The sequence below is a fragment of the Hevea brasiliensis genome, chromosome 3, assembly GCF_030052815.1.
Source record: "Hevea brasiliensis isolate MT/VB/25A 57/8 chromosome 3, ASM3005281v1, whole genome shotgun sequence".
In the NCBI taxonomy this organism is placed as follows: Eukaryota; Viridiplantae; Streptophyta; class Magnoliopsida; order Malpighiales; family Euphorbiaceae; genus Hevea; species Hevea brasiliensis.
Window position 1 is genome coordinate 95,690,844 of NC_079495.1, and position 14,887 is coordinate 95,705,730.

General features: G+C 31.5%; 1 protein-coding gene across 2 annotated transcripts in view; it reads right to left on the bottom strand.

The window, feature by feature from the left end:
- LOC110654925 (E3 ubiquitin-protein ligase PRT6) overlaps nucleotides 1-13,757 on the bottom strand; it is a 63,248-nt gene extending 49,491 nt beyond the window's left edge. The window contains exons 1-2 of one of the 2 annotated variants that reach the window (XM_021811064.2): nucleotides 13,333-13,755; nucleotides 11,886-12,992 (exon numbers count right to left, since the gene is read on the bottom strand). In XM_021811064.2, coding sequence (XP_021666756.2) covers nucleotides 11,886-12,992; nucleotides 13,333-13,401 — 1,176 coding nt within the window. In that variant the 5' untranslated portion in view covers nucleotides 13,402-13,755. Of the gene's footprint in view, nucleotides 1-11,885; nucleotides 12,993-13,332 lie in introns of both variants that reach the window. The other variant, XM_021811065.2, reaches the window with a different exon arrangement.
- Between the last annotated feature and the right edge of the window lie 1,130 nt (nucleotides 13,758-14,887).

A 14,887-nucleotide genomic window follows, 5' to 3' on the forward strand; every position in this document is an offset into this window, starting at 1 on the left:
ATTAATAACATAAAATATAAAATATTTATTTATATATAAAAACTTAAAATTAATTATAAGTTTTTTATTAACAATAATAATTATTTTATTATTTTATATATATTTTAAAAGTTATTTAATTATTTTTTTTTAATTTATTATTTTTCTTATTTCAATAATAAAATAAATGATATAATATAATAAATTAATAATTATATATTTATTTTAATAATATAATATATTAATTTAATCATTATATATTAAATTTAATAATAAAATAAATAATATAAATTAATAAATTTATAATTTTATATTTATTTAAATAATAAAATAAATTATATAATATATACCCTTATTAGTCATTTTACATATCAATAGCAATAGCTAAATATAGTTTTACCAAACACTTAATATAAATAAACTCTCATCAGCTATCAACTATCAGCTAACAGTTATCAGCTGTATTTAACAGTTAAACCAAACAGACCCTTCCTATAATTATGATCCTAAGTAGGAAGATATATAAATCCCTATGATTATGCTAGTCCCTAAGATTATACTATACTAATTAATATAGGAATATACATAGTTGACTTTTTTCTATTCTATAACACTCAAGCTAGAGCATAGATGCTAGTCATGCCAACTTGCTACAAATATGGTCCACTTGAGCTCCATTCAGAGCTTTTGTAAAGATATCTCCCAACTGTTCTCCAGTTTTAACATATCCTGTAGAAATAGGTTTTTATTGAATTTTTTCACGAACAATGTGACAATTGATTTCAATATGTTTGGCTCATTCATGAAATACAAGGTTTCAGGCAATATGAATATCAGCTTGATTATCACACCACAACTTTGCTAGCAATGAAGACTTAAGACCCACTTCACTCAACAATTGATACATCCACATTATCTCACACAAAAATTATGCCATAGCTCTGTATTCTGATGTCGCACTAGATAGGGAGACAATTATCTGCTTCTTACTTCTCTGACACCAAATTTCCTCTACCAATGATACAATATCCAGTAGTAGACCTTTTATAAATTTTGGATCCTACCTAATCTGCATCTGAACAAAAAAAAAAAAATCAATAATCGAGTTATTGAGATATGTTGAGATAATTTCCCTAACTTGTTCCTAATTAGTTGTTCTTTCTTCTCTGTTTACTTGGTATCTAGGGTTCTAAATCCCTGCTCTTCCCCTTCCTTATCTTTGATTTGAAGGTTCTATTGTCGAGAAAACCTACTACCACCGTCTTGGGTAAGTGTTAAAGGCATATTCAGACTCACCACCCCTCTTAACAAGAGCATAGGATGCTAACGACATTTGATTTGAAGGTTCTATTGTCGAGAAAACCCGACAACAAAATCATCGGCATGAGACTCCACGCACCTTTTCAAGTTCCCACACACCAACCCGTGAGTCAACTTTCAGCCACAACTTCTAGATCCTATCACCGCCGATGACCTTGCCACACTCAAGCAACCTCAACTGATTCCCAAGCAATCACCAGAATCCTTATTTGCTCAAGCCTTTTCTATTTCTTAGTCACTAGAACCCATGATTGCTCTTCTGTATTTAGTCTACTAGAACAATAACATTCTATTGCTAAGTTGCAATCTTCGGGTGGTTGATTTCAATGATTGAAGAAGTGTTTTCAAGCGTCGGTAACACTGCCGGAAATTTTATTCTGGATTGTGAATTTCAGCTTCTAAATAATTAGAGAAGATAGGTGATAGAACATGTGAAAATAATAGAAAGAGAGATATTTAGGAGAAAATTATTTGTATATTTATTTCATTCACAACTATACAAATATATATATATATGTTACAAATAGGAAGTGGACTACTATTATACTTAGGAAGTGTAATCTTATTAAACTACTTAAGTACAGCAAATAAACTAAGTGGATAAGAGAGGATCTCAACAAAACAAGTCCAAATCCATCTATTACCTTGACTAGAGCCAAATATAATCAATGCTTACAATATAAGGCCATAAAGCAACAATCACCTTTATCTATTGTCTCTGCTACCCTATCTAGTCATTTCTTTCCTCACCTATCTCAATCTTCTTGGATTCTTGATTCTGGAGCTTCTTTTCATATTTCTAGTAATAGAAGTCTTCTGATCATTTTGTTCTATAACCTTCACCGCTGATTATGTTCTTGTGCAGGACTAAGATACGGGAAGGTGATTGGCATGGGACAAAAGTCACAAGGTCTATACCACCTCTCAATTCAAGAATCTCCTATTGCTTTTGCTTCCGCTACTTCTCCTAATCTTCTTCACAGCCGTTTAGGTCATCCAAATATCTCTAAGCTTCAACAAATGATTCCCAATCTCTCTAAAATTATCCTCTTTGGAATGTGAGTCGTGTAAACTTGGGAAACAAACTCATGGCTCTTTCCCTCAATGAGTCAATAATAGGGCTACATCCACATTTGACATTGTTCATTTAGATATAAGGCATCCAAATTGTGTTAGTTCAACTTTGGGCTTTTATTATTTTGTTACCTTTTGTTGATGATTATTCTATGTGTACTTAGTTTTTTCTAATGAAAAATTATTTTGAATTATTCTTTATCTTTCAAAAATTTTGTGTTGAAATTCGCAATCAGTTCGGTGTTCTAATTAAAGAGTTGCATAGTGACAATGCACGAGAATTTTTCTCTCATTCTTTCAACTAATTCATGTCTTCTTAGGGAATCACCTATCAATCTTCTTGTGCACATACTCCTTAACAGAATGGAGTTGCCAACGAAAGAATCTGCATCTCATTGAAACAACCTGCATTTTACTCATACAGCATAATGTTCCTCTTCGTTTTAGGAATTATGATTTATGTTCTTACTACTTGTTATTTAATTAATATAATACCTTTATATATCTTTGCAATATCTGATTCTCTTCTGTTTCCATAGCAAGATCCCTACCATCTTTCTCTTCATGTATTTGGTTGTACTTGTTTCGTCCTTGACCTTTCTCTTTGAAAAGACAAACTTCAAGACAAATTAGCTAAGTAAGTCTTTTAAGGATATTCCCGTCTTCAAAAAGATTACAAATGTTGTAATTAAACCACAAATAAATAACATCTCAGCAGCAAATGTAAACTTTCTTGAAACATCCCTATATTTCTCACTAAACACAATCAATCAAAATCCTATCCTCAAGGCTCTTCCAATTCCCATTTTTCCTACTCCACAAGTCACTTCACCTCCTCTTCGAGTCTACTCACATCGTCCTCATCCGTCTAATAACCCGAATAATGTTACTCATAGTGATACAAGTACTATGCCTGATGACTCTCCTCTTGCACCACCACCATCTCCTACACCGGTCATGCTCCTGCAAAAGTAGCAGCTCCACCCATTTCTCTTCGAAAAGGTATTTGTTCTTCTCATAACCCTCATCCCATTTACAACTTCTTGAGCTATCACTAGTTATCTCCTTCTACTATGCTTTCATCTCCCATCTATCTAATGTCCCTATACTAGAGACTGTTAATGAAGTATTATCTCATCCAGAGTGGTGTAATGCTATAATTGAGGAGATGACAACTATGAAAAAAATCTTCGAGCCCACTATGCACAGCAGCCTCATTTATATTGATGACATACTTCCATTCTCTCCCACAAAAAAAAATGCCCACAATGCCTTGTTGCTCCAATTTTAGGCCTTCGTCCAAAAGTATGGCATCATTTTATCCGAGAAAAAGAGCCATGCAAGACAGATCACTATTGAGTTTCTGGGGATGAGATTTGGGTATACAGTCAAAGTTGGACCTGATGGAAAAGTAGATCAGCTAAAAGCTTGCCTTGTAGTCAATGGTTACATGCATATTTTTTAACCTAATTATGGAGACTCTTTTTCACCAATGGCTAAGATGCATCTATCCAATTGCTAATCTCTCTCGCAACAATGCATCATTGGACACTTCATCAACTTTACATTAAAAATGCCTTTCTACATAAGGAGCTAGCCAAAGAGGTATATATGGATCAACCACAAGGTTTTGTTGCTAAAGGGGAGTGGTTTGGTATACCATCTACGATGGTCACCATATGGTTTAAAGAAGTCTCTAAGAGCATAGTTTGGACAGTTCAATGCTGTGGTCTAACGGTTTGGAATGTGTTGAAGTAAAGCTAATCATTCAGTGTGCTTCCATCATGATGAGTATGAAAAGTATTTTCTAGTAGTCTATGTTGATGACATTTTCATAACAGGTAGTGACCACAATAGGATCTCTCAACTCTAAAAATATTTGTTTAATCATTTTCAAACTAAGTATCTGAGAAAATTGAAGTACTTTCTAGGGATTGAGGTAGCACTGTCCAAAACAGGAATATCTATCTCACAAAGGAAACGTGCTTTTGATACACTAGAGGAGATGGGTATGTTGGACTGCAAACCTATAGATATCCCTATGGATCCAAATGTCAAACTTGTTCTAGACAAAGGGAGCTATTGGAAGATCCCGTTAGATATCAACAATTAATTAGAAAGCTAAATTATCTCACAATAACACGACCAAACATTTCTTTTGTTGTGAGTGTTGTTAGTCAATTTCTCTAGGCTCCATGCAATAATCATTGGAATGAGTAACTTGTATTCTCAAATATTCAAAGAAGCCCCAGGACAGGGTTCGCTTATATGAAGACAAGGGCCACAAGTTGTTGGCTACTCTAATGCGGATTAGGCAAGATTTCTTGCAAATAAGCAATCTACTTCAAGGTACTGTGTCATGATTAGAGGTAATTTGATATGCTAGAAGAGTAAGAAGCAAGATTTAGTCGATTTAGTTGTTAGGTCAAGTGTACAAGCAGAATATCGAGCTATGGTCCTAACTACTTGTGAACTTGTCTAATTAAAACAACTTCTCCAAGAATTGAGATGTGGAAAAGTTAAGCAAATAAGGTTAACTTGTGACAATCAAGTTTCCTTCATATCGCCTCAAATCCAGTTTTCCATTAAATAACAAAAGATATAAAGGTCGATTATCACTTTATTGGACAAAAGATTGAATCAAGTGAATTGCTACTAATTTTGTAAACTCAAATGATCAATTAGCAGATATTCTCACTAAGTCTCTTCGAGGTGCTCAGATCGAATACATTTGTAATAAGCTTGAAGCATACGATATGTACACTCCAGCTTAAGGAGGAGTGTTAAGATATGTTGAGATAATTTCCCTGATTTGTTCCTAATTAGTCATTCTAATTAGTCTGAATTATGTAATTTGCAATCAAGATCCCTATAGTTATGATAGCTTCGCTTTTGTATTCGTTATAGCTATACATATATAGATCAAGCTTGAAGGAATTAATCAAGCCCTCTTTTCACAAAAATCCTCTCTTTCTTCTCTGTTTACAGGAGCTTCCATAATTTCTATACAACAAACCACAAGTTGAGACTCCCTTCAAGTAACACAAGATTTGTTTTAAAACAATACAATGAGTAATTGTTGAAGAAGACATTGACTGACTTATAACACTAATGAAGTATGCAATGTCCAAAAGTGTTATTGTAAGATAATTCTATTTGGCGACAAATCTCCTATGCATTTCAACATTTGCAAATAACTCACCATCATCTTCTGTAAGTTACAAATTGAGAGTCATTGGTGTACTTCAAGGTTTAGCACCTAATTTTCTTATTTCTGTCAACAAGTCAAGAATATATTCTTTTTGTGACTGAAAGATACTATTATTACACCTCGTCACCTTAAAACCTAAGAAATACTTTAATAATCCCTAGCCTTTTTGTCTAAAAATGGGTGTGAAGAAAGGATTTGAGAGATGAAATGCTTGTAGAGTCACTGCCAGTAATGACAATATCATTAACATACACAACTAGTAAGATTAGACCAACATCAACATGCTTATAAAAAATGGAGTGATCACACTTACTCTTCTTCATGCTAAACTCTTGAACTACCTCACTAAATCTTCCAAACCAAACATGAAGACTTTGTTTCAAACCATACAAACATTTGCAAAACCGATAGATACTACCAAACTCCCCCAGAGCAACAAATCCAAGTGATTACGGATAAATTTTAACAACAGTCCATGAACTTATCTAGTTGTAACATTACAGTCCCACAACTTAAAAATGTAACATAAAACCCCATCAACTTTCAAATTTTGCACAATAAAATCCCTGTAACCTCCAATTACCAGTTTTTCAGTTAGACACTGACTTGGACAGTTCCAGTATAGAGCTTAGTCAGTATTTCTCTTTTCTCTCTCAAGCTATATGTAAATTAAATCCTTCTTCTCTTTATAGATAGAATAATTTTTCATGCGTAAAGAGAATAATTTTACACTTTGCATAAGAGAGGAGAGAGAAATGTTGACTAAGCGCCATGCAGGAGCTATTCACATTAGTTTTTAATTGAAAAATCAGAAAGTCAAAGAAATTTTATTGTGCAAAATTTGAAAGTTTATGGGGTTTTATGTTACATTTTAAAGTTAAAGGACTGTAGTGTTAAAACTATATAAGTTTAGGGACAATTGTTGGAATTTATCCAGTGATTGCTCCATATAGACTTCTTCTTGAAGATTATCATGTAGAAAAGCATTCTTTATATCTAATGCGTGTAAGGGCTAATTGTAGAAAGTTGGAATAGATATGAATATGAGAATAAAAGCAAGTATAACGATTTGACGGCAAAGAGACAAGTAGAGAATTTGTCATGATGTGAGCCATTTTGGCATGTTCCAGCAAGGTCAGCAATTTAGTGTTCTTTTAATTCTTGGGCATGTACCAACTCCCAAAAACACACCCAAGGTGTGTGTTCTTCCGTCCTCCAGCAACAATAGTGTTCCTTTTTTGGTTCAAAAATGTTTCTAGCAATCCAAATTCAACTTGGATTTCTTGTTTTGGCAAGAAACAGCAACAAAAATAGTTTAGAATTAATTTAGGAAGTTTCCAACCCTATTTAGGATTTATTTGCGTTTTCCTATACTATCTAGGATTAGGTTAATTTTTGTTTTATTCATATCTTCTTGTTGTATTTAGGTTTAGCTAAACTTCCTACTTAGCAGTTTCACATTCCTATTAGGTATAGGTGCCTAAAAAGTATATAAATACCCTAAAATTTGTATGTTTCAACTTAGCTTTTCATTAGTAAAAATATCCAACATAGGTTTTTCTCTCTATTTTTACTCTTTACGTATGAATTGTGTTTCTTTGTGAGCTTCACACAACATCAGGTGATATTAGGGCAAGGAAATCACCCCAATCAAGATGGCTAACCTAGATAGAGGTGGTGATGACAATGGTTCTCGTGACGGTGATTGACGAGCTAGAGCCCTAAACCTTAGGGACAACACATTGCAACAATTGGAGTGACAATTGGAGGAACAGGTGAATGTCAGATACAGCAGTATCAAGAGACGCTTCGAAGAAATTGTGGATCGTCTTAATGCTTATGATGATCAAAGGCCAAGGGTAAATGTAGCTCCTAGTGATCCTATCAATAGACCTTTTCCTACACATAGGCAATATGTCTACAAAGAAGATTCAGAGCAAGGAGATAACTATAAGCCAATCTAGTTTAATAGACATCAATGGTATGGTGGTGATAGGAGAAGACGCGCGTATGGGAATCAAGAAAGGAAAATCAATTGAAAATTGGTATTCCTAATTCTATTAGGATCTCAACATAGAAGAATTCTTGGATAGGATTGCAAAGGTGGACAAATTCTTCGACCAGGTGGACATGGCACCTAAAAAATGAGTCAAATTGGTGGCTTGTTGATTGAAAGGTGGTGCTTCTATTTGATGGCTATTGTTTTTCGATCTTTTTCTCCATGCCACTAACAACAGAATCAACAGCAAAGGTAGGTCTAAGGTAGGCTAGCAACCTCAAAGGAAGACTTCTCAAGTTCTCGCAATGCTAAAAAAAGGCCAAAGGAGTAACTAAAGTTTCAAGTCTCTCTCGTCCCTTTGCCCTTCCAATCAATATCTCTCTACCTTCTTTGTTTTTTATTTTTTCTTCTTTCTTTGGCAATATTTAATTTTAATGTTAATTAAAATATTAATAAAATAGTAAAAAAAAAGCAAAAGATTAAAAAAATATTATTTTCATATTGTAAAGAAAAAATATGCATAATTTTATTCTCTAGAGGGTTTCAATTTGTTCAAAAATAAAAAAGTTCAATTGAACAATATAAAACATTTAAGGACCCAATTGCACATTATGTATATATACAGGGGGCTTTTGTTAGAACCTAATTCAAACATAGTTGATTTAGTCTTCATTAATATCTTAAAAATTGTAGTTTTTAAGATTATTACATTTCAAATTTTAAGTAGTGATCCAATCTTAACTAATGGTTGAGATTTAGGTGAAATTCTTCTTTTATTTTGTTAGATCTTCGCACTATATAAACTGCACATCAATTAATATTGTGTCAATGAGTTGTACAGAGAGTTTCTTTCTATTCAATAAAATATTATTTATTCTTCTGCATTTATTTTTGTTCTATTAAGTGATATCAAAGCCTCAATTATCCTATAAGCATATGAGGAAAACCTTTAAATCATTGATTCACTAATAGCCTCAATCAATTTCTCCTTGTCTTCACCTTCTATCTTTTCGGGAGAAAATTATCAAATATGGACTATCAAAATGAAGTCCTATTTACAAGCTTTTGATTTATGGGATTCAATCAAAAATAATAGTGATCCTACTCTACTACCAAAAAATCCAACTCTTACACAAATAAAAATCCACAATGAGGAGAGAGCTAAGAAATACAAGGCAAAAACTTGTATAGAATCTTTAATTTCTAAAACATTTTTCATAAAGATTATGACTTGTAAAAATGCAAAAGAAACTTAGGATTTGCTCAAAGAGGAGTATTAAGGCAATGATCAAACAAGGTTCATGCAAATTTTGAATCTCAAAAGAGAATTTGAGATTAAAAAATTGAAAATCTAAAAATGTCAAATACTATTACACTAAGCTCGTGTCCATTGCCAAAAAATTAAACTGCTTAGTGAAGAATTTCTTAACAAAAAAATTATAAAAAAAATATTTGTTAGCCTCCCTGAGAAGTTTGAGCCAAAAATTTCCTCACTTGAGGTTCATGCAAATTTTTCACAAATAACTGTTTCAGAATTAATCTATACTTTGCAGGCTGTGGAGTAAAGAAGAGCAATTAGACAAGAAAGAACAACTGAGATAGCCTTTCTAGCAGCAAAGCCATCCATAAAGAAAAAATTTTCACAATGTCATATTTGCAAAAGGTTTAACCATGAAGAAAAGAATTATTAGCATAAAGGCAAATCACAATATTTTAATTACAATAAATTTGGTCATTTGCTAAAAGAATCTCTTTTTTGAAGTTTGGAGAGAAGTACTCCAAGAAAATTAGAAGCAAAAGTTGGTGAGAAGTGCATCAACAAATGGTGAAAAGTGCACCAAAATTGTCAGTTGAAGAGAAGTGCTCCAACACACAAAATTGTCAGTTGAAGAGAAGTGCTCCAACAACCAAAATTACTAAATGGAGAGAAGTGCTCTAATCACAAAAAAATAAAAAAATAAATTGTTTTAAGTCCATGTTTGAATTAAGGGAGAGAATGTTAGAACCTATTCAAACATAATTAATTTAGTCTTCATTAATATCTTAGAAATAATAGTTTTTAAGATTATTGCATTTCAAATTTTAAGTAGTGATCTATCTTAACTAATGATTGAGATTTATGTGAGATTTTTATTTTATTTTGTTAGATCTTAATGCCATATAAATAGCACATCAAATAATATTGCGTCAATGAATTGTACAGAGAGTTTCTTTATATTCAATAAAAATATTCTTTATTCTTCTGTATTTATTTTTGTTCTAACAGCTTTTAGCCAAATTTCTAACACAAATTGCCTGATCAAATAGAACAGGTTATTTTTATCTACCGTCCCTCAATTTTGGGGTTGTTTTATTCTATCCCTCAACTTCATTTTGTTATAAAAGAATTTCTGAACCTTAATTTTATTTCCAAAAAAAAAATCCCCTTGACCTCCAATAACAAGTTTCTAAGTAAAAAAGATAAAATTACAATTTTACCCCATCTTCCAAAAAGGAAATCACCATTTTACCCCTCCTTTTTCTTTCTCCCTCTCCCATATTCTTAATTTTTTATTTTCAAATTAATTGATAATTATTTATTAAAAAATATTTTAGTTTTAATAAAATTTTATTTGTTAAATTTATTAACAAAATTATTTATTTTTTTTATTTCCATTAATTTATTATTACTATTAATTTAATTTAAACATTAATTTCAATTTTAATGTTTATAAACTTTTTAAAAAATTAAATTTTAGATAAGAATGTACACTGTCCTTAACAAATTAGTTTTAAGACAAATTTTATTTATTTACTTTTCAAATCAAATAATAATAACTTATTGGGTTTTTATTCGTCATAGTTTCTTGTATTGTTTTGCAATAATTATGATGCTTATGGTCATTTGATATTTATGGAGGCACATGATTGGTGTGTGGTGAAAATATTGGTAGGGCACAAAGACAAAGGGTTGCACCCATTTCAATGGAAGTAAATAAAGTGGTAAAAGGATCCTAAAAATAATAATTAAAAAAAGTCAATATATATGCAAGTGGATGATAGGAAATAATGTCAAATTTTATTTTTATTTTTCTTCAATTAATATAGTTTTTTGTATTTAATTGGTAATTATTTATTAAAGATAAATTTCAACAACTGTCCCTGAACTTATATAGTTGTAACACTACAGTCCTTTAATTTTAAAATGACCCCCTAAACTTTCAAATTTTGCACAATAAAATCCCTCTGACTTTCAATTACTGATTTTTCAGTTAGAAACTGATGTGAATAGCTCCCGCATGACGCTTAGTCAACATTTCTCTCTCATCTCTTATGCAAAGTGTAAAATTATTTTCTTTACGCATGAAAAATTATTCTGTTTATAGAGAGAAAAATGATTCAATTTACATATGACTTGAGAGAGAAAAGAGAAATACTGACTAAGCTCTATACTAGAACTGTCCAAGTCAGTGTCCAACTGAAATGACAATTGGAGATTAAAGGGATTTTACTGTGCAAAATTTGAAAGTTAATGGGGTTTTATGTTACATTTTTAAGTTGAGGGACTGTAATGTTACAACTAGATAAGTTAAAGGAACAGTTGTCAAAATTTATCCTATTTATTAATAAAGTTATTTCATTTTTAATAATATTTTTATTAAATTTATTGATAAAATTATTCATTAGTTTTTAATTTTTCTATTTTCTTAGTATTATTATTATTATTATTATTAAACAACACAAACAAGTAAGCCTTAATCCCATATTACTTAAGGTCGACTATATAACCCTTTTCCAGCCATTCAGCTCTATTGGAAACCAAGTCCACATCAATATCCAAAGCTTACAAATCATTTGATACTACTTCTCTACACATCATCTTAGGTCTCCCTCTCCCCTTTCTCCATCATTCCCTACTAACTTATCACAGTTCCGTACTAAAGAATTTGATTCTCTTCGTTGGACATGATCAAACCATCTCAATCGACTCCCTTAATTTTTATTAAACATTAATTTATATTTCAGTTTTTATAAAACTTTAAAATGAATGTATATTTTGAATCAAAATGTTCACTTTCATTAAAAAATTAATTTTATAACAAATTTAATTTATTTAATTTTCAAATCAAATACTATTTTAAATTTGATTTTCTAATGAAAATTAACATTTTGATTCAAATTTTAAATTTACTTCTAAATTTTACAAAATTCAAATTTAAATTAAAGTTTAATAAAAATTAAATTAATCATAATAAATTAATAATAATTAGAAAAGCATATGCAGGATCTAAAGCATAGGCAGACACGTATCACAGGAATTACCTGTAAACGCCCATCTTCTCCTGCACAGTGGATGAATATATCTCCTAAGCATCTCAAAAGCATGGCCAGTAGGTTCATCTCCTTCACCAGTCGTGGGGTTAGAGTGGGCACTGTAAAGATCTGCACAGAGAATGTAGGTAGCAGCGGATATTTCTTGAGAGTATCATTAGTGCCTTCTTTTATGACTTCGTGTACAACTAATGGGTAATAACTTAAAAATACTTTCCCAAACTCATACTTGAAGATAGGTTCTCCCAATAACTTCAGAAGCAGCTCATTAAGTTTCCTTGCAACACCTTCACTCAAGAACCTCTCTGACCTTACCAGAATCTCTAATAAACCAACCAATGAGATTACCCTCCTAGAAACAAAACTAAGCAAACTCTCACTTTGCTTGCAGAACTCAAGCAACATCTCAACCACCACATATGTTAGTTCATTTGCTACCTTCTTGAGCACAAAAATATTGTCATTTGTTCTAGGTTTTTCCTTGCAGATGGTTTCAGCAGACACAAGCTTATTTTTCCAACAAATGAACAAAGAATCAAGCACAGGCCCTACAGAGTTTGCAAACTCCTCTGGAAGGGGCTGTATCTTTTCAGCACCTTTGTGTTTTGAGCAGAAGCCCTCCTGTTTCCATGCTGTGACATCCCCACAATCACAACATCCTTGGCCTGTGTAAATAATAGAATAATCATGGTCCTTGTGGTTTCCATTCTGAAAGCAAGGAACACAAATGGCACATGTTGGGTCTTGGGCACATGCTCGACACCGATATGCAATATCATTTTTTCCCCAAACTGCGCCACAAACACCACGGCCAATACTAATTTTGGAAAGGTTTTTCAGAGCAATGGCTGGTTCACACAGAAACATCATCCACTGTAACCAAAACATGCACTCCCTGAAATGTTGTTTCATTGTTGGGTTGAGAACCTTTTTTGATCGTGCCTTAGTTTCCAGGAGATTCTCTGCTACATCCTCATCAGAAGGTAAAATAGCAGACACTAAATCAGGTATCCAGGTTGGATTATCCATGACAAAAGCAACTATACCAGGACATTGCCTTTCGAGATACTCCCGAGGAACACCAAGTTGAGCCAGCCTCTGTTACAAAATCACAAGTAAAATAACTAACAAATAAATGCAAGTGAAGATACCACTTACATAACCACTAAACAGTCCATTGCAACTATCATTTAGAAGCACAAACGAATCATAACAAAATGGGGAAAAAATTGAACTTAACTGTGCCGATGTAGTTTCAAAAATATCATAGAACAAGTCATTTTCTTTACGGATCAAAATACATTGAACATAGCAAACTGGAAAGTAAAATAACTGAAGAAATAAGTAATTCAACACCAGAAAAACTAAAAACATAAGAAACAAAATAATTGCAAATCACAACCAAAAAAAAATGTAATTAGAGAAGCCAAAGTCGTACACGAAGGACTCGATCACGGCGCTTGAGAGGTTTAGGTTCAGCAGGCGAATCGATATCCATATTATCCATGCCAAGACGTCAAATACGCAACACCCAGTCTGAACAACAGAACCGCAAAAATCACCGAAATCCCCCCAGGATTGCAAGTCCTAAACGGTTGTAGCAAGGGATTTTGAATTTTCTTTCAATTTATTTTTATCTGCCACAACTAAAACCAAAATTATGAACACCACCGCCCCCCATCTCTGATATGTATGAGTTTTCACAGTCCGAGACGATTCGCCTATTAACTGGAAGAATCAGCGTGGATAAAGCAAGTAATTGCGTGTATGAGCGCCTTTTTCAGTATCGGTTGTATTCTTGTTTTGGATTTTGTCACTCTCTCTTTCATTACTGTGCCATTTGATTCCTCTTATATTTTTGTTTAAAAAAAAAAGGTGATTTATAATGTAGAAGTATGTATTTTCAAAATCAAATAAATTAATTTTTACTTTATAATTTATTAATAAAATAGTTTCAATCTTTAATTTACCATTAAATATCCTTATTGTTAATTTATTATTAACCTATATTTAATTAATTAATTTTGATAAAACTAATAATTTATTCTATATAATTTTAAAATTAAATAAATTTATTCTTGACTTTTTAAATTTATATTTAAATATTTAATACATTTTATATTTAAATTTATTAAAATATTTTTTTCATTTTGTCCTAAATTATTATGAATAATTGTGCTAAACACATTTAAAATTTGGATGTTTAAAATACTTTTCATATTTTATACTAATTTATAGTTAAATTTTACCTGAATATTATATTAGCTAAATTAATAGTTTTCATAACATGATAATATTTTATTTATATTATGAAATTTATTGTGTTTGGTTAATATTGTGTAATATAAGTAAATATTAGAGACTTAATTATTTCAATTGGAGCCTAAGTTAACAATAAATTATTTTGTTAACAGATTAAAAAGTAAGTGATTAACTTAATTGATTTTAAAAATAGAGAGACTAAATTGTATATCTTATCAAATTTTAGTTACAAAATTTTATATTATCATTTTTGTTTAACTATGAGGCTCGCCATCATTAAGATTATTTTCACATAAAGTGCTATCTCAACTTTAAAGTATGCAACAACACAGTACCTCAACTTTAATTTTTTTCATAGTAAACTATCTCTTACCTTTAAAATTTGGTTTCCAAGTGACATCCTAACACAAGAATTCAAAGTGGCTATTTTATGACTCTATCATCTGTTCTCTCGTCCACATTAGCAAAAACACTATCTCTCCCTTTGTTTTCTCTCTACATTTCTCTCTTTCTCTCTTGTTTTTGCACAACCCTCTCCTTCTTTAATCATTTTATTGGATAAATTTTAACAACTGTCCCTGAACTTATATAGTTGTAACACTATAGTCCTTTAACTTTAAAATATAACATAAACTCCCTAAACTTTCAAATTTTGTACAATAAAATATCTCTGACTTTCAATTACTGATTTTTCAGTTAGAAACTGATGTGAATCCCACATGACACTTAGT